Raw genomic sequence first — 24,651 nt, 5'->3', positions numbered from 1 at the left:
GTAGTTATTTCTTCTACTTGGGTATCATTAATCCGGTTCCGAGGCTTCACATTGTTTATTTGAGCAGTATTCTTTTTTACGGTTGGTAGGTTGCTAACCTTGCCAATCAACCCTCCACATTTTATCCAGGCTTGGGACCGGCTGTGGTAACCACAGAGCTACTCGATCCACCCCGCAATTACCCGAGGCAGACAAAAAGAATGCTAGAAACAGCAGAGATGAAAATACTTCGAAAAATCGATGGTAAGACACTATGGGATAGAGCTAGAAGTGAAGATAAACGACAGAGATGCAAGGTGGACAACATTAATAACTTGGTGAAAAACATAAGAGTAGAATAGAACGACCACAAGAAAATCATTAGTTTTAGATATATTTGAAGTTAAAACGAAGAGGCATAATACATTAATCAAAATAACTGTGCCGTTTTATTTTTAACTTCACATATCTCAAAAACTAATAACTTTATCGTTACGTATGAAGAGTATATTAATTACATAGAAAGTATTGGAGAATCCAGTGGCGTAGAATTTGGGAAGGGTCAACCATTCACTTTCCCCCGTCGTACGCCTCTGGTAGTACGAAACGTTTGTTTAACTTAATTTTGTAGGGTGTCCATTACCTACCACATTTTATTTCAGTGATTTGGGTTAAATCTTAATATTTTGAGCCAAGAATCTACAGTTAAAATATTTCCAATTATTAATTAAACCCCCTTGTGTAATTGTATTCTATTTCTTTTGTTTTTTTAACACTCGACGGTACAGCCTACGCATTGCACAGGTGACCGTTATTCCCAAGTAGCACAATAAAAACATTTTAGTTTTATTTAAGATTTATAAAGGATTTATTTTGGTAAATAAGAAGATAATGGTTTTAAAGTTACCTTGTAGATGTACTGCCAGAACTTTAAAACTGTTAAGCATTTGTCACTAGTTTTAAAATATCTAATAAGAGTATCAAATAAGACTAATTAATCTTAATAGACAATTTGTTTTATTGTAGTTTTAAATGGTTTATTCGCAGTTCATTTTAAAATTAATCAGTTTTATGAAAAACTTCCGGACTGTTTGGTTTTATTAGATTCTAGTTTGTGACCTTTTAGTTTTATTGCAATTTTAAAGATTCTCGTAATATGACTAACAAAACCTATTATTAAAACTACTTGATCTCAAGACTGCTATGCCAGTAAAACATATGCCTTAAAACTATTTTTTTAGTTTTCTTTAAAGTTACTTTCTTAAAAGCTATTAGTTATTCCTCTATTCGCGGTGTGCAAGTACTTGGAAGGGAATTGAGAAACGACCGTCCGCGAATAGCGGAGAAATATTGCAACGTTCTTAAATAATTCATATTGTCAATTGAAATTGTCAATATACAGTCGGAAAAATGAAAGAATACCCATGAACGAACATATAATAAAACACGCTGTATTTTCCTGCCCCCGTGTCACAAAGAAAATTGTCCAGTGCAAGTACATGTAACAATAATTATTACATGTACTTGCGCTGGCCAATTTTTTGTGTGACACGGTGACAGGAAAATACAGCGTGTTTTATATGTTCGTTCATGGGTATTCTTTCATTTTTCCTACTGTATTGCTCCACAATATTGATATGATATAAGGTAAATTTAATTAATTGTATTTTGCTTGCAGTACTGCATTTTAATAACTAATTTTATTTACTACATAAAATTGTTTACGTTTTAATATCATAACCTGAATCTTATTTTTTCTTCTTATTATTTTTTGGATTATGGCCTTGACAATTATCCAGCAACCAGGACTAATATAATTGGCCAATATAATTAAAAGTGCGAATAAAGTTGCAGAGCGTAGAAATAGGTGTCGCTTTGCCGAACTTGCACGGTCCCAATAGTTAGAGCATAACCACTTATCTCCCTTTCTGTAAACTAAACTATGCCCCAGATATCTTCCTATTTTAGACATAATTTGTTGAATAATTTCAACAATAATCAGCTCAAGCAAGACATTTGGTTCGTACTTAATGAATATGAGTAATGAGGATATTTTCGAGAATGGCTGCTTTACCATTTTTAGATTCTTTCAGCGATTTCTTCGTAGTTATTTTTCCTACTTGGGTATCACTTATCCGGTTCCGAGGCTTCATATTGTTTCTTTGAGCAGTATTCGCTTTTTACGATTGGTAGGTTGCTAACCTTGCCAACCACCCTCCACATTTTATCCGGGCGTGGGACCGGCTAACAGTGTTCAAAATTGAAGGAAACGTGATCGTAATTACAAAAATAAAAAAGAATGTGTGTGTACTTTGTACGCACGTAAGAAGTTATACTTCTATTATATGATTATATGATTATAAACGAAATTAATATACTTTTTATTTATATTTTATTTAAATATTAAACTAATTTATACTTACTACTTCTCAAACATTTTTATTAAAACAGTGCCAAAAATTAAAATAATAAAAGAATAAAACCCACACAAACACATTAAAAATGCCACAAATGATTTCTGAACATTAATTGTCGGAAAATTTTTTAACTAAATACGTATTTTCTGAAAATATACTTACAATCATAAAATGTATAAAAAAAAATAAAAAAATAAAAGTTTCTATTGGGATTCGAACCAACTTATCAACGCGGTTGGTATTGGCGTTGTATTGGGGTTCATTCGTATTAAACGCTTCGCCACGGAGACAATGTGTCATTATGTGCGAAGATCGACTAACTAAACGGATTAAACTTTTGACATTTTTGAATTATGTAAATCAAATTATTTTGATTTTGAATTGAAATGATTTAGAATTGAAAAAATACAACAAAACATAGAGTAAGAAAACAATATATTAGGTGAATATTGATAGAAATTTTGATGGTAATCAAATTATGTAAATAAAAGTATTACATATTATGTATTTTGGTAGGTTCAAATAGGTAGGTTAACTATGATACATTTACAATTATTACGTACCTGTTGCTTTAAAAACTATTTAAAAGTCACTACAGTTATAAACTTTTTTGTTTCTGTCCTCACAACAATAAAACTAATATATTATACATTTGTTTACCTTCATATTGAACAATTATTTATTATTGACAGATCATTTCAACACCCAATCAGAGCCCGTATAACGACTAATACCATACGTCGGTGTGCGCATGCGCGCAGATCAATATAAATTCACCCAAAATCTCAATCCGGCCTAAAGAAGTATAACTTCAAAAAAATCTGAGAATGTCGAAATTAAGGTGTTTGTTTGTACTACTCCGGATGCAACTTCTTAGCAAAAATTGCTTTTTTATGTTTGATAGCGCCAGATATATTAATGATCAAAAGTACAAAATTAAATACAATTTTATATATCAAATTTAAATCCTCAGAAGCTGATTTTTACTTGATAATTACTTCATTTATGTGGATAGTTAGCATAAACGTAATTATGCCATATGAAAGTACAAACTTTAAAGATTAAAATGACATACAGTCCCTGGCCATATTATTATGACCACCTATGAATTTTTACAAAAATCAACTATTCCACTAGGTATATTTTGTTTAAAATATGATTTTTAAATTTAATTTTGTTATGTAATGTTAATGGCATACATTAACTATATAGACCGTAAGGATCTGTTTTTAGGTGAGTGTCAGAGGTGGCATTCAGATTTTTGCGGATAAAGTTAGGTGATAACTTCGTTAATAATAATTGATTTATGCTCCTTCTCAAATATGCCCGGAACATTAATAAAAAAAATAAAATATGTAAAAATTTCAAAAAATTTCGTTTTTTGTTTCTACTTTTACTGCTTATAACTTAAAAACTATTCATTTTAGAACAAAGTCCTATAGGAATAAAACAAAGATAATTATATTTTCTATCAGATGCGATTGGTTAAAAATGTCTTAATTTATCACCCTTGCTTCAAAATAGCAATAATAGACCAGGGCCCATCTGTAAAAATATTAGTACATTTGGACGTTGAGAGGTGACTCAAGTTTTTTTGCAGAAATTGCTTGAAAATAACTCAAATAATAATATTTGAGTTATCCTCCTTCTCAAAAAGGTCCGGAACATTGTTTAAATAATCAAAATGTCAAAAAATGAAGGAAAAATTCGATTTTTTTTCTTCGTTTTTTGATTATAACTTTAAAAGTATTCATTTGCGAGAAAAGTTGAATTGACATAAAAGTTGAGTAATTAAATTTCCTACCATATAGAATTGGTTAAAAATTTAAAAAATAGTCACACTTGTTGCAAAATAGCAATAATTGCGAAAAAAACATACAAAAACAAGTTTTCGCATTTTACGTTCTTCAACCATTTAGGCTACACTTAGGACCTTCATATTTCACCCAGAAAGACTTTATGATACAGTTAAACAATGCTGTAAATTTCATTAAGATCGGTTCAATAGATTTTGCAAAATAAATTTTGGAATCCAGCTTTCGCAAAAAAAACATTATTTTTTCAAAATGTTACAGGACTCAAAATAAAGCAGATAGCAAGTTAATTTTTTTTTTTGCTTATATAAGTGTACTGTACCTTTCATTTGCAATCTGCAAAACTAAAATCGATTAACTATCACGGCGTCAGGAATTTTTTTAAATAAACATTAATTATTGGTGCTACGCGCAAGACAGCGGATAGTTTGCTCTGATTGGGCATTCCGATGACCTTTGATAATGATTGATACATTTTAATTTTTATTGCATTTCGATATAAATAAATAAATTTGTTTATTGCAAAATAAAAACACATACTATATCCTTTGAAATAACACTTTTTTTAGCAAAAACTTTCTTTGTTCATATATTTTAACTTAGAGAATAAAAGTTTATTATTTTTAAACATAAATATGCAATTGTTTAAACAATATTTCACAAACAATAATAAAATTAGTTTGATTTTTGTGGAATTAAAATATTAAAATACAACAAAACATAGAGTAAGAAAATAATATAGTAGATAAAGATTGGAGGAAATTTTGGTGGAAATCAATTTGTGTGAATCGAACACCGCTGTCCTGCGCGTAGCACCAAAAATTAATGTTTATTTAAAAAATTTCCTGACGCCGTGGTAATTAATCGATTTTAATTTTGCAAATTGCAAATGAAAGGTACAGTACACTTCTATAAGCAAAAAAAATTCAACTTGCTATCTGCTTCACTTTCAGTCTTGCAACATTTTAAAAAAATGAATTTTTTTTGCGAAAGCTGGATTGCAAAATTTATTTTGCAAAATCTATTAAACCGATCTTAATGAAATTTACAGTGTTGTTTTACTATATCATAAAGTTTTTCTGGGTAAAATATGAAGGTCCTAAGTGTAGTTGAAAAACGTAAAATGCGAATACTTGTTTTGTATGGTTTTTTTCGCAATTATTGCTATTTTGCAACAAGGGTGACTATTTTTTAAATTTTTAACCAATTCTATATTGTAGGAAATTTAATTACGTAACTTTTATGTCAGTACAACTTTTTTCAGAAATGAATAGTTTTAAAGTTATAATCAAAAAACTAATAAAAAAATCGAATTTTTCCTTCATATTTTGACATGTTTTTCCGGAACAATGTTCCGGACCATTTTGAGTGGGAGGATAACTCAAATATTATTATTTGAGATATTTTCAAGCAATTTCTGCAAAAAAAATCGCCTCTCAACGTCCATCTCAAAACAGATGTGCCCTGGACTATAAATATAAAATAAGGGGGCAAAACAAGCCTGTCCTTATTCACTTAGGTTGCACTTGGAACCTTCCTAATTCGCTTAGAAAATTTTTGTAATGTGCTAAAACCGTGCACCAAATTTCATTAAAATTGACTTACTAGATTTTGCATAATAATTTTGCAATCTAAACTTAAAAAAAAAAATAAAATTTTTTAAAATCTTGCACAACAAAAACTAGAACATTTGATTTGTCAATTTTTTTACATATAAAGAAGTACTCCACCTATCTAATGCACTTTACAGAATTGAAATCGGATTATTTAAGCAGCCTCAGCAATGTTTTAAAGTTAAAAAAATTTTTTTGGCTTATAAACAAATTAGTGCTAAGGCCAGGAGGGGTGCTACGGGCTCCTTTATTTAGATGGACTTAACCAAGTTTTTTTTATGTATTTTGACCCGTAGAACACGAATTTTTTGGGTAACAGTTGATCCGGATGTCGATAAGTTTGTTATAAACAAAGAACTTGAGGAATTACATAACATCGATTTTTCGCAAAATAAAACATTTTGTATTTTTTTTTTGTATTTCTTGGGTAATTCTAAGCAAAAAATGTTCTTACAAGTTTTTTCGTAGGATGCATAGTTTTCGAGATAAACGCGGTGGAACTTTCAAAAAATCGAGAAATTGCAATTTTTGAACGCGAAAAACGTTTGATTAAAAAATAAAATAGCAATTCTGCTGACAGCATTTGAAAGTTTAAGTCAAATTATACCGGTTTTAATTATTTGCATTGCTAAAAATTAATTTTTTTATTATTAAACAAAGCTATTTGTTTATAAGCCAAAAAATTGTTTATAAATTTAAAACATTGCTGGGGCCCCTTAAATAACCCGATTTTATTTCTGTAAAGTGTATTAGATAGGTAGAGCACCTCTTTATATGTAAAAAAATTAGCCAACTTCTAAATGGTCTACTTTTTAAACTTTTTTAAAAACATTTAGATTGCAAATTTATTATGCAAAATTTATTAGGTCGATTTTAATGAAATATGGTACACGATTTAAGTATGTTACAAAGAATTTCCTAAGCGAATTACTAAGGTTCTAAGTGCCACCAAAGTGGTTAAAAAATATTGAATAACAACAGACTTATTTTGCCCCCTTATTTTGTATTTATTGCTATATTGCAGAAAAGGTAATACCTTAAGACATTTTTTACCAGTCGTATATTATACAAAATTCAATTATCTATATTTTATTTCTCTACGACTTTGTTCCAAAATTAATCGTTTTAAAGTTATAAGCAAAGAAAGTAGAAAAAAATCGATGTTTTTCGAAATTTTTAAATATTTTAATTTTTTTATTAATGTTCCGGGCATATTTGCGAAGGAGCGTAAGTCAATTATTATTACTGAAGGTGTCACCTAACTTTATCTGCAAAAATCCGAATGCCACCTCTCACATCCAAAAATAGACGTTTTTTCGCAGATCCTTACTGGTCTAATAATATATTTAATAATAGACACTAATAAAACATTTGAAAATATTACATATTTATATATATTTTTTAAAATTTTGTTGAGCTCCTGACCTTAATCCCATAGAAAATTTTTGGGAGCTTTTAAAACGAGAAATTTCCAATGAAAAGGTCACCAACAAAATTGTTTTGATTGAAAAACTAACATATCATTGGAATTCCAATAACAAATTGAAGCCAAGTGATTTTAACTGCATTCAAAGTGTACCAAGACGGATACAAACGGTAATCAAAGTTAAAGGGGGCTCAACAAAATATTAAAAAAATATAAATATGTATTATTTTCAAATGTTTTATTGCTGTCTATTATTAAATATAATACATTTAATAATAAAAATAAACAGTAATAAACCATTTAAAAATATGGCACATTTGTATTTTTTTAATATTTTGTTGAGCCCCCTTTAACTTTTATTTCCGCTAGTACCCGTCCTGGCATACTTTGAATGCAGTTAAATGCACTTTGCTTCAATTTGTCATTGTTGTTTCAATGATATATTAGTTCTTCAATCAAAACAATTTCGTTGGTGACCTTTTCATTCGAGAGTTCTCGTTTTAAAAGCTCCCAAATATTTTCCATGGTAGAGTCAGGAGTTCAACAAAATATTAAAATAATATAAATATATGTATTATTTTTAAATATTTTATTTCTTTTTATTATTAAATATATTATAGTTAATGTATAATATTAACATTATATAACAGCATTAAATTTAAAAATCATTTTTAAACAAAATGTAGCTAGTGGAATAGTCGATTTTTGTAAAAATTCATAGGTGGTCATAATAATATGGCCAGGGACTGTAGTTAGCTTCACGGAAAGGTGATTTTGATATAATCGGCTGTCTAAAAACCTATACAATTTTTGAAGAAATCAATGTTTGACCAATGGTGTTAGGTACGTTTATGGCTCCTTCTTGCTCATCATTAAATCCTTCTCTAAACGAAAGATTACAATGTAAATAATTGAAAATTATATGAGTCAAACTTCGCAAAGGTGCGCAACTGAGTACATTGTGCATAAATTTGCATCGAGCGCCGCGCGTATTTGGTCTCAATTAATTGCACTCATACGCATTGTTTACGCAAACACATGTTATTTGTTGGGGTTGCGGAAAGAGATTTTCGTTTCATTCGTTTCGTTACATGTACATTTCCCCACCCCTTTAATATTTACATTGTGTTTTTAATATTATTACTAATAAACTTTCTCAAAATCAAAAAGTCGTTGACATTTAAATCTCCACACCATCTTAATACTTAGGTAGGTACTTAGTTAGGATAACGAACATGTAACAATGAACATTTCTCATCACTTGAGTCAGCACAATCCCCCAACCTGAATCCCATCGAGCATGTATGGGACATGCTTCAACGAATAATTACTTCACATATGGATCACATATACACGCAGTTCTCATTTCCGAGAACGTCTGATAGAAGAACTAGTCCAGAAAGCCACTGCGCATCCGCTAGGAAAAATATTCTACTTCGGATTTTTTGCACAATCTTACTCAAAAAGGAACCCTTTTAACAAATTTGCATGTTGCCAGGATCAAAAGTTGGTCAACAATTTTTTAAACGTTTTTTTTTTGTTTTTTCCTAAAATTATTTTTTTTGCATGGAACAAACTTTTTTTAGGTTTTTTGGATCATTCCAAACAGAAAAGGTCTTTAGTGACTTTTCTCTAAAGTTGACAGTTTTGACATATAAGCGATTAAAAATTAAAAAATTGCGAAATCGGCCATTTTTAACCCTCAAAAACTATGTGAAAAACTGAAAATTTGAATGTTGCCAAGGTAGGTAGATATTCTTTAAACATCGATTGATAAAATCCCGAAGAGTTTTTGCAATACACTATTCAAAACTCCTTTGTTTTTTAATTGCTAATCAAGCGTGCGCGACACTATTTTCCACCGTTGCATGTGTATGCAGTATGGTGCAAATGAAAGGAATAAATTCGTTATTTCGTAAACCGGTGACTTTAAGGAAAAATCCCGAAACAGGTCGATTTTTATTTTTAAGTTATGATATTGTGGCATATATGGTATACTAGTGACGTCATCCATCTGGGCTTGATGACGTAATCGATGATTTTTTTAAATGAGAATAGGGGTCGTGTGCTAGCTCATTTGAAAGGTTCTTTAATTCTCTATTCAGTAATATAAACATTTACATAATTATTTATAGAGGGTGTCCAATAATTTAATTTTTTTGTCAATTTGCCAAATTATTTAATTTAACCCGGCACCTGCCACGTGGGGTGCTACCAGCACCCCATAACACATAACACATAAGATGTGTAAGCGTTTGAAGTGGTTATTTAGTGTCATTCTGAACTTGTAGCTCTAAAGTCGAATTGGGGTGTCATCATCTGGCACTTTAAGTTTTAAATTTTTTTGTATTTCTGATAAACAGGTCAAATTTACATTTTTTAATGAAATAACTGATTTAAATTATTAATATAGACTCTCTACACACTAAATCTTAATTTTTTTAGATTTTTTACTTGACTTCATTTATTATGGCTTGGTACTTGCTAATTTGCTTGTAACACCTTTTTCATTTTATTTTTTAACTTTTATAATATATTAGTGGCTAATAAGTTAATAAAACATGTTTTTTTATATTCTTGTGTTACTCAACACATTATTTTGTTTTTTAAACAAGTAGATCACAGAAAATTTTTAAGGGGTGCTGTGAGCACCCCACGTGGCAGTTGACGCCTTGCAAAGGCACGTGGCAGGTGCCGGGTTAATAAAATTTTTTTGGACACCCTGTATAAATAATTATGTAAATGTTTATATTACTGAATAGAGAATTGAAGAACCTTTCAAATGAGCCAGCACACTACCCGTATTCTTATTTAAAAAAATCATCGATTACGTCATCACGCCCAGATGGATGACGTCACTAGTATACTATATATGCCACAATATCATAACTTAAAAATAAAAATCGACCTGTTTCGGGATTTTTCCTTAAAGTCGCCAGTTTACGAAATGACGAATTTATTCCTTTCATTTGCACCATATTGCATACATATGCAACGGTGGAAAATAGTGTCGCGCACGCTTGATTAGCAATTAAAAAACATAGGAGTTTTGAATATTGTATTGCAAAAAACTTTTCAGGATTTCATCAATCGATGTTTAAGGAATATCTACCTACCTTGGCAACATACAAATTTTCAGTTTTTCACATAGTTTTTGAGGGTTAAAAATGGCCGATTTCGCAATTTTTCAATTTTTAATCGCTTATATGTCAAAAACTGTCAACTTTAGAGAAAAGTCACTAAAGACCTTTTCTGTTTGGAATGATCCAAAAAACCTAAAAAAAATTTGTTCCATGCAAAAAAAATAATTTTAGGAAAAAAATAAAAAAAAAACGTTTAAAAAATTTTTGACCAATTTTTGGTCTTGGCAACATGCAAATTTGTTAAAAGGGGTCCTTTTTGAGTAAGATTGTGCAAAAAATCCGAATTAGAATATTTTTCCTAGCGGATGCGCAGTGGATTTCTGGACTAAATGGGCAAACGTACTTAACAGGGTATCGACAGTATCATTTTGTCTATGAACGACAGATGTAGAGCCTTAACCCATTAACGCTACGGGTACCATATGGAGCCAACAAAATGCGTACGCATCGGAGTCTATTTACCATATTTTTAGGTAAAATTTAGCAGAGAGATTCGGTCTATTTGTGGTTTAAGGTTACCTCTTCTTGAATGAACAACCCAAATTTAGTTTTATACTTATTTTCCAGTACAATAAAATTTTGAATTTACGGTTGGTTTTGTTTGAGCCAAAATATGGATATTCGTTTCGTGTAAGTGTTTTATTTATTATTTTTTGTAGTATTATCCCTGTTTTTGTTTTCAAAAGATGTTCTACAAACTTTAATAAATAACTTGTACAGGTTTTCATAGTACTTCATATTTTGGTTTTTTCGTAAATAGGCCAAAAATATGGGTGTTCCCAAATGGAACCGCTAGGCGGTTTGCTGGATATGTTGTTTTCACTATTCTTTTTTTACTTTTCTTATTTTTAGAGGAATTTCTTTTAAAAAAGATCTCGATATGGCTTTTGAGGAAAACGAAAATAATGATGTTTCTGCCGTTTACATAGAATCTCTAGATACTAATATTTTAACAAACGAAGATTCGGCAGATGAAAATGACACGGGTTTTATTGATATTCGAAATCGGAACCAGCTGTCTTCAGGCGCGGAAATTGGATTTTCGAATAATACTAGAATCGAAGGCACTGCTGAAGACACGATCGTAGAAGAATCCACTTAGATCCACCCCGTACTAGCAGAGCAATTCCATCTGCGACAACTGATGGAGGTCTAAATATGTTCACGCTGCAGCAAAATGCAGATTTTTGCAAAGAAAGGGATTTGGTTTCTACAGTGTATGATTTTCTAGAGTCTGATTACTCAAAGTATGCTGGTTCAAGCCCTTCAGAACTTTTTAGATTACAGCAACTAGACATGTTAAAAGGTTTTCAAGACAAGAGAAAAAAAAACATTGTTGTTCCGAGGCCAAAAATACTGTTTTCAAAATACAATAATAATATAGGTGGTACTGATTTGATGGATAGCGATGTATCTTGTTATCGAATTGGAATCTGCTCCAAAAAAATGGTATTGGCCTATTTTTACATACCTAGTGGACGCGAACATTAAAAATGCATGCACGTTGTATGGAAAATTTGGTCGTAACATTAGCCTATTGGAATTTACACGGGATATTATCCAAATGTATCCAATAATATATAAAATCCCACCGAGAGCACCAGGAAGAGTGTCCAAAGCTGCAAGAAGTGACTCTCGAATTGGAGATATTCGGTACGAGGGATTAAATCATTTTGTGGTTTCTGTACCAGAAAACAAAAGAGAAGATGCGCACGCATTGAATTTTTAAGCCGAGGGAGAACAATGTTCTGCAAATATGATGTGGCCCTTTGTATTGACCGTTTCGCAATTTTCATACCAAGTAACCCTTAACGAACATCTACCGGGTTCACGCCTAGTGGTCCCATATGGGAACAGTTTTTTTCTCAATAATTGTTTCATTTACAAAAAAATTTCTTGTTACGTTTTGTACAGAATATTGTTACATTTAACGATCTTTAATAAATTTTGTCGAAAACAAAATTTTTTTCTCGGCGTTAATGGGTTAATAAACCAGGGTGGCGATACTTTGTATTCATTTTGCTTTTTTCTTGTTACGACCATATTTTGTAATGACCTATTTTTCTTTTAAATTTTACTTCTCGATATTTTTGACATTTCTGAAAGGCATTCTCCGTATTTTTGACATTTCAACACATTTTGTTGTATATTAAATACTACAAAATACTACAAATCGAGTAGTATTTGTCCAAAATAATTAAAGAAGAAATTACATATCTTTTTAAAAATATCCCTAGATTTTTCCGATGTGTGTATTTTAAACCCTGGAATGATTTAAACTAGAGCATACATACTTACAGCATAGTTTGTATAATGAAAATATAGGGTGTCCCAAAAATAGCAGAACAGTCGAATATTTCACGAACTAAACATCGGATCGAAAAACTGAAAAATATGTAAGGCAAAGTTTTTAACCTAATAGAAACATTACTAGTATTGAAAAATATTAAAAATATTACTAAAAGATTTTTAATTGAAAACTTATTGATCCATTTCGCTGGTAACACCTCCATGGCTTCTAAAATGTGTAAGCCAGATGGATGCTGCTGTGAAGACAAGAGGGAATTCAAAAACTTAAAATTCACGACCCCGTCTGTTCAGCTGGTAAAGTCCAACGGAAAATGGACCTAGTTACTCAAAGGAGTAAAGACTAATATAAAAATAAAAGAAAAATTCCATTTTTATTCAGTTGCAATGCGAAGGCAAAACCGTCTTATTTTTCACTTAGAACAGGGAGCGCATACCAGCACTCCAAATCGACGATTTTCGACTTTATTTGAAGTCATTATCAGAGAGGCGTAGGTCTGCTGCTCTCTGCCCGAGATCTACGAAAGCTTATCCCCGCATTCCGTTGGAATTTACCAGCTGAACAGACAGGGTCGTGAATTGTAAGTTTTTGAATTCCCTCTTGTCTTCTTCGCTTCAGCATCCATCTGGCTTGCAATTTATAGAAGCCATGGAGGTGTTACCAGGGAAATGGACCAATAAGTTTTCAATTAAAAATCTTTTAGTAATAGTTTTAATATTTTTCAATATTATTAATGTTTCTATTAGGTTGAAAACTTTGCCTTTCAGTTGCCAGATGACGCTAGTCACCTACTTAGTCTAGTAAAATAAAATTACACTACATGTAAATCAAAATGTAAATTCGTACAGGTTGAAACAAATTTTATATCAAAGTTTAGGTGGGTACAAAAGATATTTTCAAAAAAGTATCCAAATCATACAAGGGGATCATTGTTTAAATAATTAAAAAGGGGTCATTTTTGCAAAAAAATTACTTTTTTAACTGCTGAGGTCATTCAATTACTAATAAAGGTCTATAGTAATATTGTCTGCAAAGTTGAAGGGTAAATCTTTCACATAAGACTTACTAAATTAAATTTGACCCCCTATTTATTTAAATAATTATACATAAAACTTTAAAAACAAATTTGCAAAAAAATATTTTTAGCGTTTTAAATAAGCACTATAAAATATCTTATTTTACAGGAGAAGTTGCGCTATATTATCAGTATTAATCAAGTAAAAATTGGTCCAAAAATATTTAATATTTTTTAAGATATGGAATTTGTTTATCAAATGTTACTCTATTTTCAATCGCAAAAACGCGGTTGTTGCCAAAGAAATATTGACCTGTAGTAAATCTTATTATTTTTATTCTTATGTATATTTTCGATAAATGTATTGATAAATTCAAATTTCAATTAAACTTCCCCCTAAAATGGCATTTGAAAATTATTCAAATTTGTTTATAATTTGTTTTTTTAATAATGTCACGGGTATTAAATATTTTGAAATGCCGTTTCGATAATTGGGTGCCTGGGAATTTTTTACTAATTAACAAATTTTTTTTGTCTTTTTTTCCTCTTCTTTTTTTTTTCTTGCAGTTATATTAATATGGGCCCTTTTACGGTTAAGTTTCATTAAAAATGTCGAATCTCTAAGTTGTAGATTCTAGACCTAAAAATATTAAGATTGGTCTAAAATCACTTAAATAAAATGTGACTACTTACTGAGTTACAGGGTGTTTTATTTAAAAATTTAAAAATTATTTTTACCAAGTATGTACTTTCAAACTATTTGACGTATCCTTATCATACTTGGCAGAAAGTGTGGGTACTATACAGTCTACTAAATAGTGATAAATAAAAGTTTCTAGCTACTACCAGAGGCGTACGACATGGGATAGTTAATGGTTGACCCTTCCCAAATTCTACGCCACTGAGGTAATTACTATTTTAGCGAAATTTTTCGATTCTCCAATACTTTCTAAGTAAATAATATACTCTTTACTGGTAACGCTTAAGTCATTAGTTTTCGAGATATTGGACGTTAAATTCATTCATTCATTTTAAATATCTCTCAAACTGATGACTTTATCGATACCAATAAAGCTATTTACATACAAAGTATTGGAGAATCGAAAAATTTCGCTAAAATAGTAATTCAATCAGTGGCGTAGAATTTGGGAAGGGTCAATCATTCACTATCCCCTGTCCTACGCCTCTGGAACTAGCTAGAAACGTTTATTAATCACAATTTAGTAGGGTGTATAATAGCCACACTTTCTGCCAAGTATGATAAGGATACGTCAAATAGTTTTGAAGTACTTGGTAACTTAAATTTTTAAATAAAACACCCTGTAACTCCGTAAGTAGCCACATTTTATTTAAGAGATTTTAGTTAAATCTTAATATTTTTAGGTCTAAAATCTACAACTTAGAGATTCGATATTCTTAATATTTAGCCCTAAAAGGGCCCGTAGTAATATAACTACAAGAAAAAAAAAGAAGAAGAAAAAACGACAAAAAAATTTTGTTAATTAGTAAAAAATTCCCAGGAACCCAATTATCGAAACGGAATTTCAAAATACTTAATCCCCGAGACGTTATTAAAAAAAATTATAAACAAATTTGAATAATTTTCAAATGCCATTTTAGGGAGGAGTTTAATTGAAATTTAAATTTATCAATACATTTATCGAAAATATACATAAAAATAAAAATAATGAGATTTTAAGCAGGTGAATATTTCTTTGGCAACAACCGCGTTTTTGCAATTGAAAATATAGTAACATTTAATAAACAAATTCAATATCTCAAAAAACATTAAATATTTTCCGACCAATTTTTTACTTAATACTGGTAACATAGCGCAACTTAATCTGTAAAACAAGATATTTTATAGTGCTTATTTAAAACGCTAAAAATAATTTTTTGCAAATTTGCTTTTAAAGTTTTATATACAATTATTTAAATAAATAGGGGGTCAAATTTAATACAGTGAGTCTTATGTGAAAGATTTACCCTTCAACTTTGCAGAAAAAATCCCATAGACCTTCATTAATGAGTGAATTACCTCAGCAGTTAAAAAAGTATTTTTTTTTGCAAAAATGACCCCTTTTTAATTATTTAAACAATGATCCCCTTGTATGATTTGGATACTTTCTTGAAAATATCGTTTGTACCCACCTAAAATTTGATATAAAATTTGTTTTAACCTGTACGAATTTACATTTTGACTTTTTTTTATTTTATTAGGCTATACTCCATAAACGTCAGTTACAATGCGGGGATATGCTTTCGTAGATTTGTCACTTCGGGCAGAGAGCAGCAGACCTACGCCTCTCTGATGATGACTCCACATAAGAGTCGAAAATCGTCAATTTAGAGTGCAGGTCTGCGCTCCCTAATCTAAGTGAAAAATAAGACGGTTTTGCCTTCACATTGCAATTGAATAAAAATGGAATTTTTATTTTATTTTTATATTAGTCTTTAGTCCTTTGAGTAACTAGGTCCATTTTCCGTTGGAATTTGTCAGCTGAACAGACGGGGTCGTGAATTGTAAGTTTTTGAATTCCCTCTTGTCTTCTTCGCTTCAGCATCCATCTGGATTGCAATTTTTAGAAGCTATGGAGGTGTTACCAGGGAAATGGACCAATAAGTTTTCAATTAAAAATCTTTTAGTAATAGTTTTAATATTTTTCAATACTATTAATGTTTCTATTAGGTTGAAAACTTTGCCTTTCAGTTGTCATATAAGGCTAATCACCTATACTCTGGGCTAATTAGCAAAATTTATGGAAAAGTTATTTACCAGCAATTTTATTGCTGGAATCGAATTATAAGATCCTATATATTAATAATATAGGTATGCAAAGTCCGCAGATAGTGTGCTACTTTTTTTATAAACAAAATGGCGCCGACAAATCGTATTTTTTTCAATTATAGCTCTATAACTCCGAAGATTATAACTTTACAACCAAAACACCTTAATAAAAATTCACCGCAATTAAATTCTGCATAGAGGTATGTTTTTCACGATTTGCTCCGACGAAAATTTTCCTCGGAAAATGCGGGTTTTCCTAACAAAAACTCTAATTTTCAAATAAAGTTTTAGGTAAGTAATTATTAATCAATAATTAAATAACTTAGTAACATCAAAGCTTTCTTGGTATAGATTGTAATTCCAGAAGCCGGTGAAAATTAAACGAATATTTTAGCAACAATTCAATTGTTAATTAACAAATTACGATCGCAATAATAACCAAAATAATCATGTTACATTGATCAAACTTATAAAGATTATAAAGATGAGATGCTTATTTAATATTTTATTGACAAAATATAAATTTTTCTTTTTTTTTGCATAATCTTTCAATTTTGAAAAAAAAATAGTTATAATACGCTGGTCTAATTAGTAAAGTACAAAGAAAGGTTATTTACCAGCAATTTTATTGCTGGAATCGAATTATAAGATCCTATATATTATTAATATAGGTATGCAAAGTCCGCATATAGTGTGCTACTTTTTTTATAAAGAAAATGGCGCCGACAAATCGTATTTTTTTCAATTATTGCCCTATAACTCCGAAGATTTTAACTTTACACCAAAAACACTCAAATAAAAATTCACCCCAATTTAATTCTGCATAGAGTCATGTTTTTCCCAATTTGCTCCGACGAAAATTTTCCTCGGAAAACGTGGGTTTTCCCAACAAAATCTCGAATTTTCAAATAAATTTTTTGGGCCAGTAATTATTTATCAATAATTATATAGCTTGGTGAAATAAAATCTTTCTTGTTATGGAATATAAATTCAAAAGCCGGTGAAAATAAAACGAATATTTTAGCAACAATTCAATTTTTAATTAACAATTTACAGTCGCAATAACAACCAAAATAATCATGAGACATTGATCAAACTTAGAAAGATTATAAAGGTGTGATGCCTATTTAATATTTTGTCGACAAAATATAAATTTTTCATTTTTTTGCATAATCTTTAAATGTTTAAAAAAAATTGTTATAAACAAATTAAGATTTCTCAGAAATTGTTTATTATATTCTAATTTAAAAAAAATACTTAAAATGCGTATTTCATGTCTTGAAAATGAATGCTTTAAAAAAAATTTCCAACCATTTGCAAAAAAGTTATGAAACAGCAAAGTAAATATACCAAATCTCCGTTGTTTATAATTTGTTTTAATTGTTTCAAAGCTTAAAAGTTAGTCTATGGTACAACCTAATTACTCACAAAGAATGTCGAAAAGTAGTGCAATGGTTATATTTTAATCAAAGATTAAAAATACTTTTTTTTGTAATTTTTAGCGCAAACGTAGGCCTGATACAGAGTCGGAGCTAAAATGTTCACTCGAAGCGACTGACACGCAGCATGCATTATTTATTAAAAGTGTACATCACGCGGCCGGTCGTCGCTCCGAGTGAAAATTTTAGCTACAGTAGTGTTACTCTACTTTCGCGCGTGTAAATTACAAAAAAATATATTTATAATCTTTAATTAAAATATAACTATTAAACTGATAATCGATATTTTTTTGTAAATAATTAGCTTGTACTTTAAACTCACTTCTACGCTTTGAAAGAATTAAAAAATATTATAAACACAGTAGTAATCGTATGTTTACTTTGCTGTTTCATAACTTTTTTACAAATGGTTGCAAAAAAGTTTTAAAGCATTTATTTTAAAGATATTTAAAATACGCATTTTAGCTATTTTTTAAAATTATAATATAATCAAAACTTTCTGAGAAACGTTAATTTGTTTATAATTATTTTTTTTTAAACATTATTATGCAAAAAAATAAAAAATTCATATTTTGTCGACAAAATATTCAATAGGCATCTCATCTTTATAAGATTTCAAAGCTTGATCAGTGTATCATAATTATTTTGGTTATTATTGCGACCGTAAATTATTAATTAACAATTGAATTGTTGCTAAAATATTCGTTTAATTTTCATCAGCTTCTGTAACTATAATCTAAACCAAAAAGGCTTTTAAGTCACCAAATTATTTAATTATTGGTAGATAATTACTTATTTAAAACTTTATTTGAAAATTAAAGATTTTGTTGGGAAAACCCGCATTTTCCGAGGAAAATTTTCGTCGGAGCAGATCGGGAGAAACGCGTCTCTATGCAGAATTTAATCACGGTGAATTTTTATTTTGGTGTTTTTGTTGTAAAGTTAAAATCTTCGGAGTTATAGAGCAATAATTGAAAAAACACGATTTTCGTGCGCCATTTTGTTTATAAAAAAAGTAGCACACTATCTGAGGACTTTGCATACCTATATTATTAATATATAGGATCTTAGAATTCGATTCCAGCAATAAAATTGCTGGTAAATAACTTTTCCCAAAAATGGCCTATTCTCCGATAATCAGCCCAGACTACTACTCCATAAATGTCAGTTGCAATGCGGGGATAAGGTTTCGTAGATTTGTCACTTCGGGCAGAGAGCAGCAGCCCTACGCCTCTCTGATGATGATGACTCCAAATAGAGTCGAAAATCGTCGATTTAGGGTGCTGGTCTGCGCTACCTGTTCTAAGTGAAAAATAAGACGGTTTTGCCTTGGCATTGCAACTGAATAAAAATGGAATTTTTATTTTATTTTTGAAAAATATGTGTTCAATAATTTTAAAAATCTATCGAATAACACCAAACACAATCCTCCACTCCACCTCCAAGGGGTGGAGGGTAATTTTAAAATCTTAAATAGAAACCCTCACTTTTTATTTCAGATTTGGATTCTTTGCGTAAAAGTAAGAAACTTTTATTCGAGAATTTTTTTCGAATTGTGGATAGATGGCGCTATAATCGGAAAAAAAGATTTATCGTGATACCATAGGTAAATTATAGAAACGGTCTAATATCTACAGAAATACACTTCCAAATGAAAAACCCAAAAACATGTATTTAATATTTTTCAAAAACCTATCTAATAATACCAAACATGACCCTCCACCCCACCCCCTGGAGGTGGGCTGGGGGATGATTTTAAAATCTTAAATAGGAACCCTCATTTTATTGCAGACTTAGATTTGTCATGAAAAATTAAGCAACATTTATTCGAAACATTTTTTAGAATTATTGTTGATAGATGGCGCTATAATTGGAACAATACGATTTATTAGCGACATCTATCAACAATTCTAAAAAATGTTTCGAATACATGTTACTTATTTTTTCATGAGGAATTCAAAACTGCAATAAACGAGGTTTCCTCTTTAAGATTTTAGAGTAAGGGTGTGGAGTGGGAGGTCGTGTTTGATGTCATGCGATAGCTTTTCGAAAAATATTAAACACATGTTTTTTGGTTTTTTATTTGAAAGTGTATTTCTCGAGATATTAGACCGTTTCTATAATTTACCCATGGTATCACGAAAAATCGTTTTTTCCGAATATAGCGCCATTTATCCACAATTCGAAAAAGTTTCTCGAATAAAAGTTGCTTACTTTTACATAACGAATCCATATCTGAAATGAAAAGTGGGGGTTTCCATTTAAGATTTTAAAGTTACCCCATCCCATGTCCAGGGGGTGGAGTGGGGATCGTGTTTGATGTCATTCGATAGATTTTTAAAAATTAATGAACAAGTATTTTTCAGTTTTTCGATCCAATCTTTAGTTCGTGAAATATTCGACCGTTCCGCTACTTTTGGGACACCCTGTATAACATCCAAATTAAAATAACGTTGCTACCGTATAATACAACAAAATACTTACGTCAAGGGGAGGCACGGCACCGTCAACCTGAGGTTTACTAATGGTTTCTATTGGTTTGGAATAACTAGCTACAGTGAAATTCTTTTCTGCATTATCAGGCAATGGTTTACTCTTGTCATATAACCTAAAATCGCCTTGACCAGGCCTTGCCCAATGAAATACTGATTTTAAATCCATACAGAGTTCTATGAGATTTCTGAAGCCCAACTCAAAAAATTTCAACTCCGTGTTAAACTTTTTCCTACAAAAAAAAATGGATTTTTAATGGGACCTACAATGTTTTCGTGGTATACAGGGTGTTTGGTAAAGAATGGGCCATAGCTTAACCTTAGGTTCCTGAGGTTAAAATAGGTAGATTTAAGCTAACTTACCTTAGTATAAAAGTTGATAATAACCTAAATACAGGGTGTCAAAGTTAAACTTTTATTTTATTTATTTTTGAATATTTTCTGACAGGCATTTGACAACAACACGAAATTTGGTAAGTGGGACTGGTACTGTATATCCTACTAAATTATGTTATACAAACGTTTCTGGCTACTACCAGAGGCGTACGACGGGGGAACGTTAATGGTTAACCCTTCCCAAATTTTACGCCACTGGCGGAATTACTATTTTAGTGCAATTTTTTGATTCTACAATACTTTATATGTAAATAACATACTCTTCATTAGTAACGATAAAGCCATTAGTTTTCGAAATATTTGAAGCTAAAAACGAAGGAGCATAATACATTAATCAAAATAAGTGTGCCTTTTCATTTTTATCTTCAAATATCTCGAAAACTAATGACTTTATCGTTACGAATGAAGAGTATATTATTTGCATAGAAAGTATTGAAGAATCTAAAAATTATGCTAAAATAGCAGTTTTACCAGTGGCGTAGAATTTGGGAAGGATCAACCATTCACTTTCCCCTGTCGTACGCCTCTGGTAGTAGCCAGAAACGATTATTTAACATAATTTAGTAGGGTGTACAGTGCCTACACTTTTTGCCAAGTATGACATGGATATGTCAAATTATTTTAAAGTATTCTTTTTTTTTTAAATAATTTATTCTTTATTTAAAACTTTAAGAATTATGTATGTCCGGTACTATAAAACTATTTGACATTTCCTTAGGATACTTGGCAGAAAGTTTAGGTATTGTACATCCTACTAAATTATGTTAAATAATCGTTTCTGGCTACTACCAGAGGCGTACGACAGGGGAAAGTGAATGGTTGACCCTTCTCAAATACTACGCCACTGGTGAAACTGCTATTTTAGCATAATTTTTAGATTCTTCAATACTTTCTATGCAAATAATATACTCTTCGTTCGTAACGAGAAAGTCATTAGGTTTCGAGATATTTGAAGTTAAAAATGAAAAGGCACACTTATTTTTAGATTAATGTATTATGCTCCTTCGTTTTTAGCTTCAAATATCTCTAAAACTAATGGCTTTATCGTTACGAATGAAGAGTATGTTATTTACATAGAAAGTATTGGAGAATCAAAAATTGCACTAAAATAGCAATTCCGCCAGTGGCGCAGAATTTGAGAAGGGTCAACCATTCACGTTCCCCCGTCGTACGCCTCTGGTAGTTGCCAGAAACGTTTGTTTAACATAATTTAGTGAGGTGGACAGTACTAGCACCTCTTACCAAATTTCGTGTTGTTGTACCATGCCTGTCAGGAAATATTCAAAAATAAATAAAATACAAGTTTAACTTTGACACCCTGTATTTCGGTTATTACCAACTTTTGTACTAAGATAAGTTAGCTTAAATCGACCTATTTTAACCTCAGGAATCTAAGGTTAAGCTATGGCCCATTCTTTACCAAACACCCTGTATTCGCGGTGTGCAAGTACTTGGAAGGGAAACGAGAAACGGCCGTGCGCGAGTCGCGGAGAAATATTGCAACTATCTTAAATAATTCATATTGTCAATTGAAATTGTCAAATTGACGTATATTTCATACCTTCTGTCATTGAAGCAGAAAAATTATATATTGCTCCACAATATTGATGTGATATGCAATTATTATATAAATGTAAATTTAATTAATTGTATTTTGCTTGCAATACTGCATTTTAATAACTAATTTTATTTACTACATACACTTTTGCATACTACGTTTGCATAATGGTCCAAGAGCTGTGAGACATTTTTGAGTAGGTATTTTAGGCAACCTGAAAAATTTTCAGGTGACTCTTCCATGATAGCCTAATACAAAAATGCCGGTCTGGCTGGAGGGTAGCGGTTATTTTCCCCAAAAATCCCCCCCAAAGTTAAAAAAAGGGTAAAAATTGTTATTACAAAAAATATCATTGACGTGACTTTAAAGTAAATTTAAATATTCAAATATAAAGAAAATAAACAGGCCAGGCGATTTGAGGGCGATTTTAACTCTGCAAGATACTTGCATGGGCGCCCCAGGATTATTTTCAGGGGATGCATCTGAACTTCAGAAGATTTCATCTGAATCTGTACATGCTATTAACGAGTATAAAATTTTCAACTATACATGCAAAGCTATGCATGCACATTCCTTCCGGACAGGGAAGTACAATTATTATTTTCACAGGGTATTTTTTAATATTAAAAATAAATATTCTAAAAAGACAGGTTTTTTTTTTGGTGAAATTTTCCAACTGCCATGTGATCGAACAAATTACGCGTGCATATAAATGAAAAGCGCTATAGGTAAGCAGCAGTGTGAGAAAGAGCGTATACCGGTAGCTGTTTGCGTTCTCTGTTGTACCTGAGCGAGTCCGTTCGCTCTAGAAAAATCACGTGACCTGGCGATCCCATGTTGTTGTGCCTCGAAACGTTACGAGTAATTATTATATATTATAGTTTTTTAAGTAACTTTTTCTTAATTAAAGGAAAATAATACGTACTATACAATAGATTTTGCAAATATGATAGAAAAAGACAGATTTATTATTATAAATATATAGGTAGAAAAGTATAAAAGTATAAACTAAATTAATTCTGTGTCCGAATCCTGTACTTCTTCAAACTCCTCATCTGAGCTTAAATATTCACTGTCTACTTCTTCGTCAGACTCCCCTCGAGACTCCTCTTCTACAAAAATTAATTAGCGATAATTTAATTGAATTAAACAAACTGGAACATGAAGTAAAAACCACTTCTATGTAAAAGGTATATTTACTAAAAATTTTTAGAATCCCGATAGTTTCAATAAAATGAGTTCATCAGAACGTTTTCAAACCTATCGGTCCATTATCAGTGAATTTGAATACTTGCAAAATAGCCCCAGAACCAAACAATGGTTGTGATTATAAATAAATCTACATTATGTTAAAATAAATTTAAAATGGCTAAACGCCGATGTTCAGGGATTAAACCTCTGGGAACATGGTGAAACTCTACCCGAGGACCCAATCAACCATCTTCGGTCAACGATGACTACTAAGTAAGACATAATGTAGATTTATTTATAATCACAACCATTGTTTGGTTCTGGGGCTATTTTGCAAGTATTCAAATTCACTGATAATGGACCGATAGGTTTGAAAACGTTCTGATGAACTCATTTTATTGAATCCATTGGGATTCTAAAAATTTTTAGTAAATATACCTTTTACATAGAAGTGGTTTTTACTTCATGTTCCAGTTTGTTTAACTATAAGGTATACAGCCAACCCAGGGAACTACCCCTTTTTAGTTTAATTGAATTACTACGTATTCTTTGTCCTTTTATACGGAGTCGAAGCCTGGACAATCACGGGCGCATCTGAAGAAAGACTTGCCATTGTTGAGATGTGCTGTTATTGAATAATGTAAAAAATATCATGAACACAACACGTAACAAACACGGAAACATTAAGAAAGATGAAAAAGGCAAAAGAAATACTCAACACTATAAAGGAAAGAAAAATGAGCCAAAATAAATATTCATTCTCTTCTTCTTCGTCAGACTCCCCTCGAGACTCAGATTCCTCTTCTACCTGATCTGTAAATAGTTGTAAATATGTATTTAGAATTAATTAAAAACTAATGTATAACTAATACTTAATACTTTTCCTTATATTATAAATTACATCACGTTTTTTATTTCTTAGTATATGACCAAAGTAGCTCATTTTTCTTTCCTTCATAGTGTTGAGTATTTTTTTGACTTTTTATCTTTATTAATATTTCCGTGTTTGTTACGTGTTGCGTCCATATTTTTTACATTATTCGATAACACCACATCTCAACAATGGCAAGTC

General features: G+C 30.8%; 1 protein-coding gene across 1 annotated transcript in view; it reads right to left on the bottom strand.

Annotated features, from left to right (window-relative positions):
* Nucleotides 1–24,651, bottom strand: part of LOC126885747 (uncharacterized) — a 162,582-nt gene that overhangs the window by 99,207 nt on the left and 38,724 nt on the right. Inside the window, exon 5 of the mRNA XM_050652527.1 lies at nt 20,427–20,667. Coding sequence (XP_050508484.1) covers nt 20,427–20,667 — 241 coding nt within the window. The remainder of the gene's footprint in view (nt 1–20,426; nt 20,668–24,651) is intronic.

The sequence above is a fragment of the Diabrotica virgifera genome, chromosome 5, assembly GCF_917563875.1.
Source record: "Diabrotica virgifera virgifera chromosome 5, PGI_DIABVI_V3a".
NCBI lineage: Eukaryota > Metazoa > Arthropoda > Insecta > Coleoptera > Chrysomelidae > Diabrotica > Diabrotica virgifera.
The sequence above is the reverse complement of the archived record's forward strand: the minus strand, read 5'-3'. Positions and strand labels throughout refer to the sequence as shown.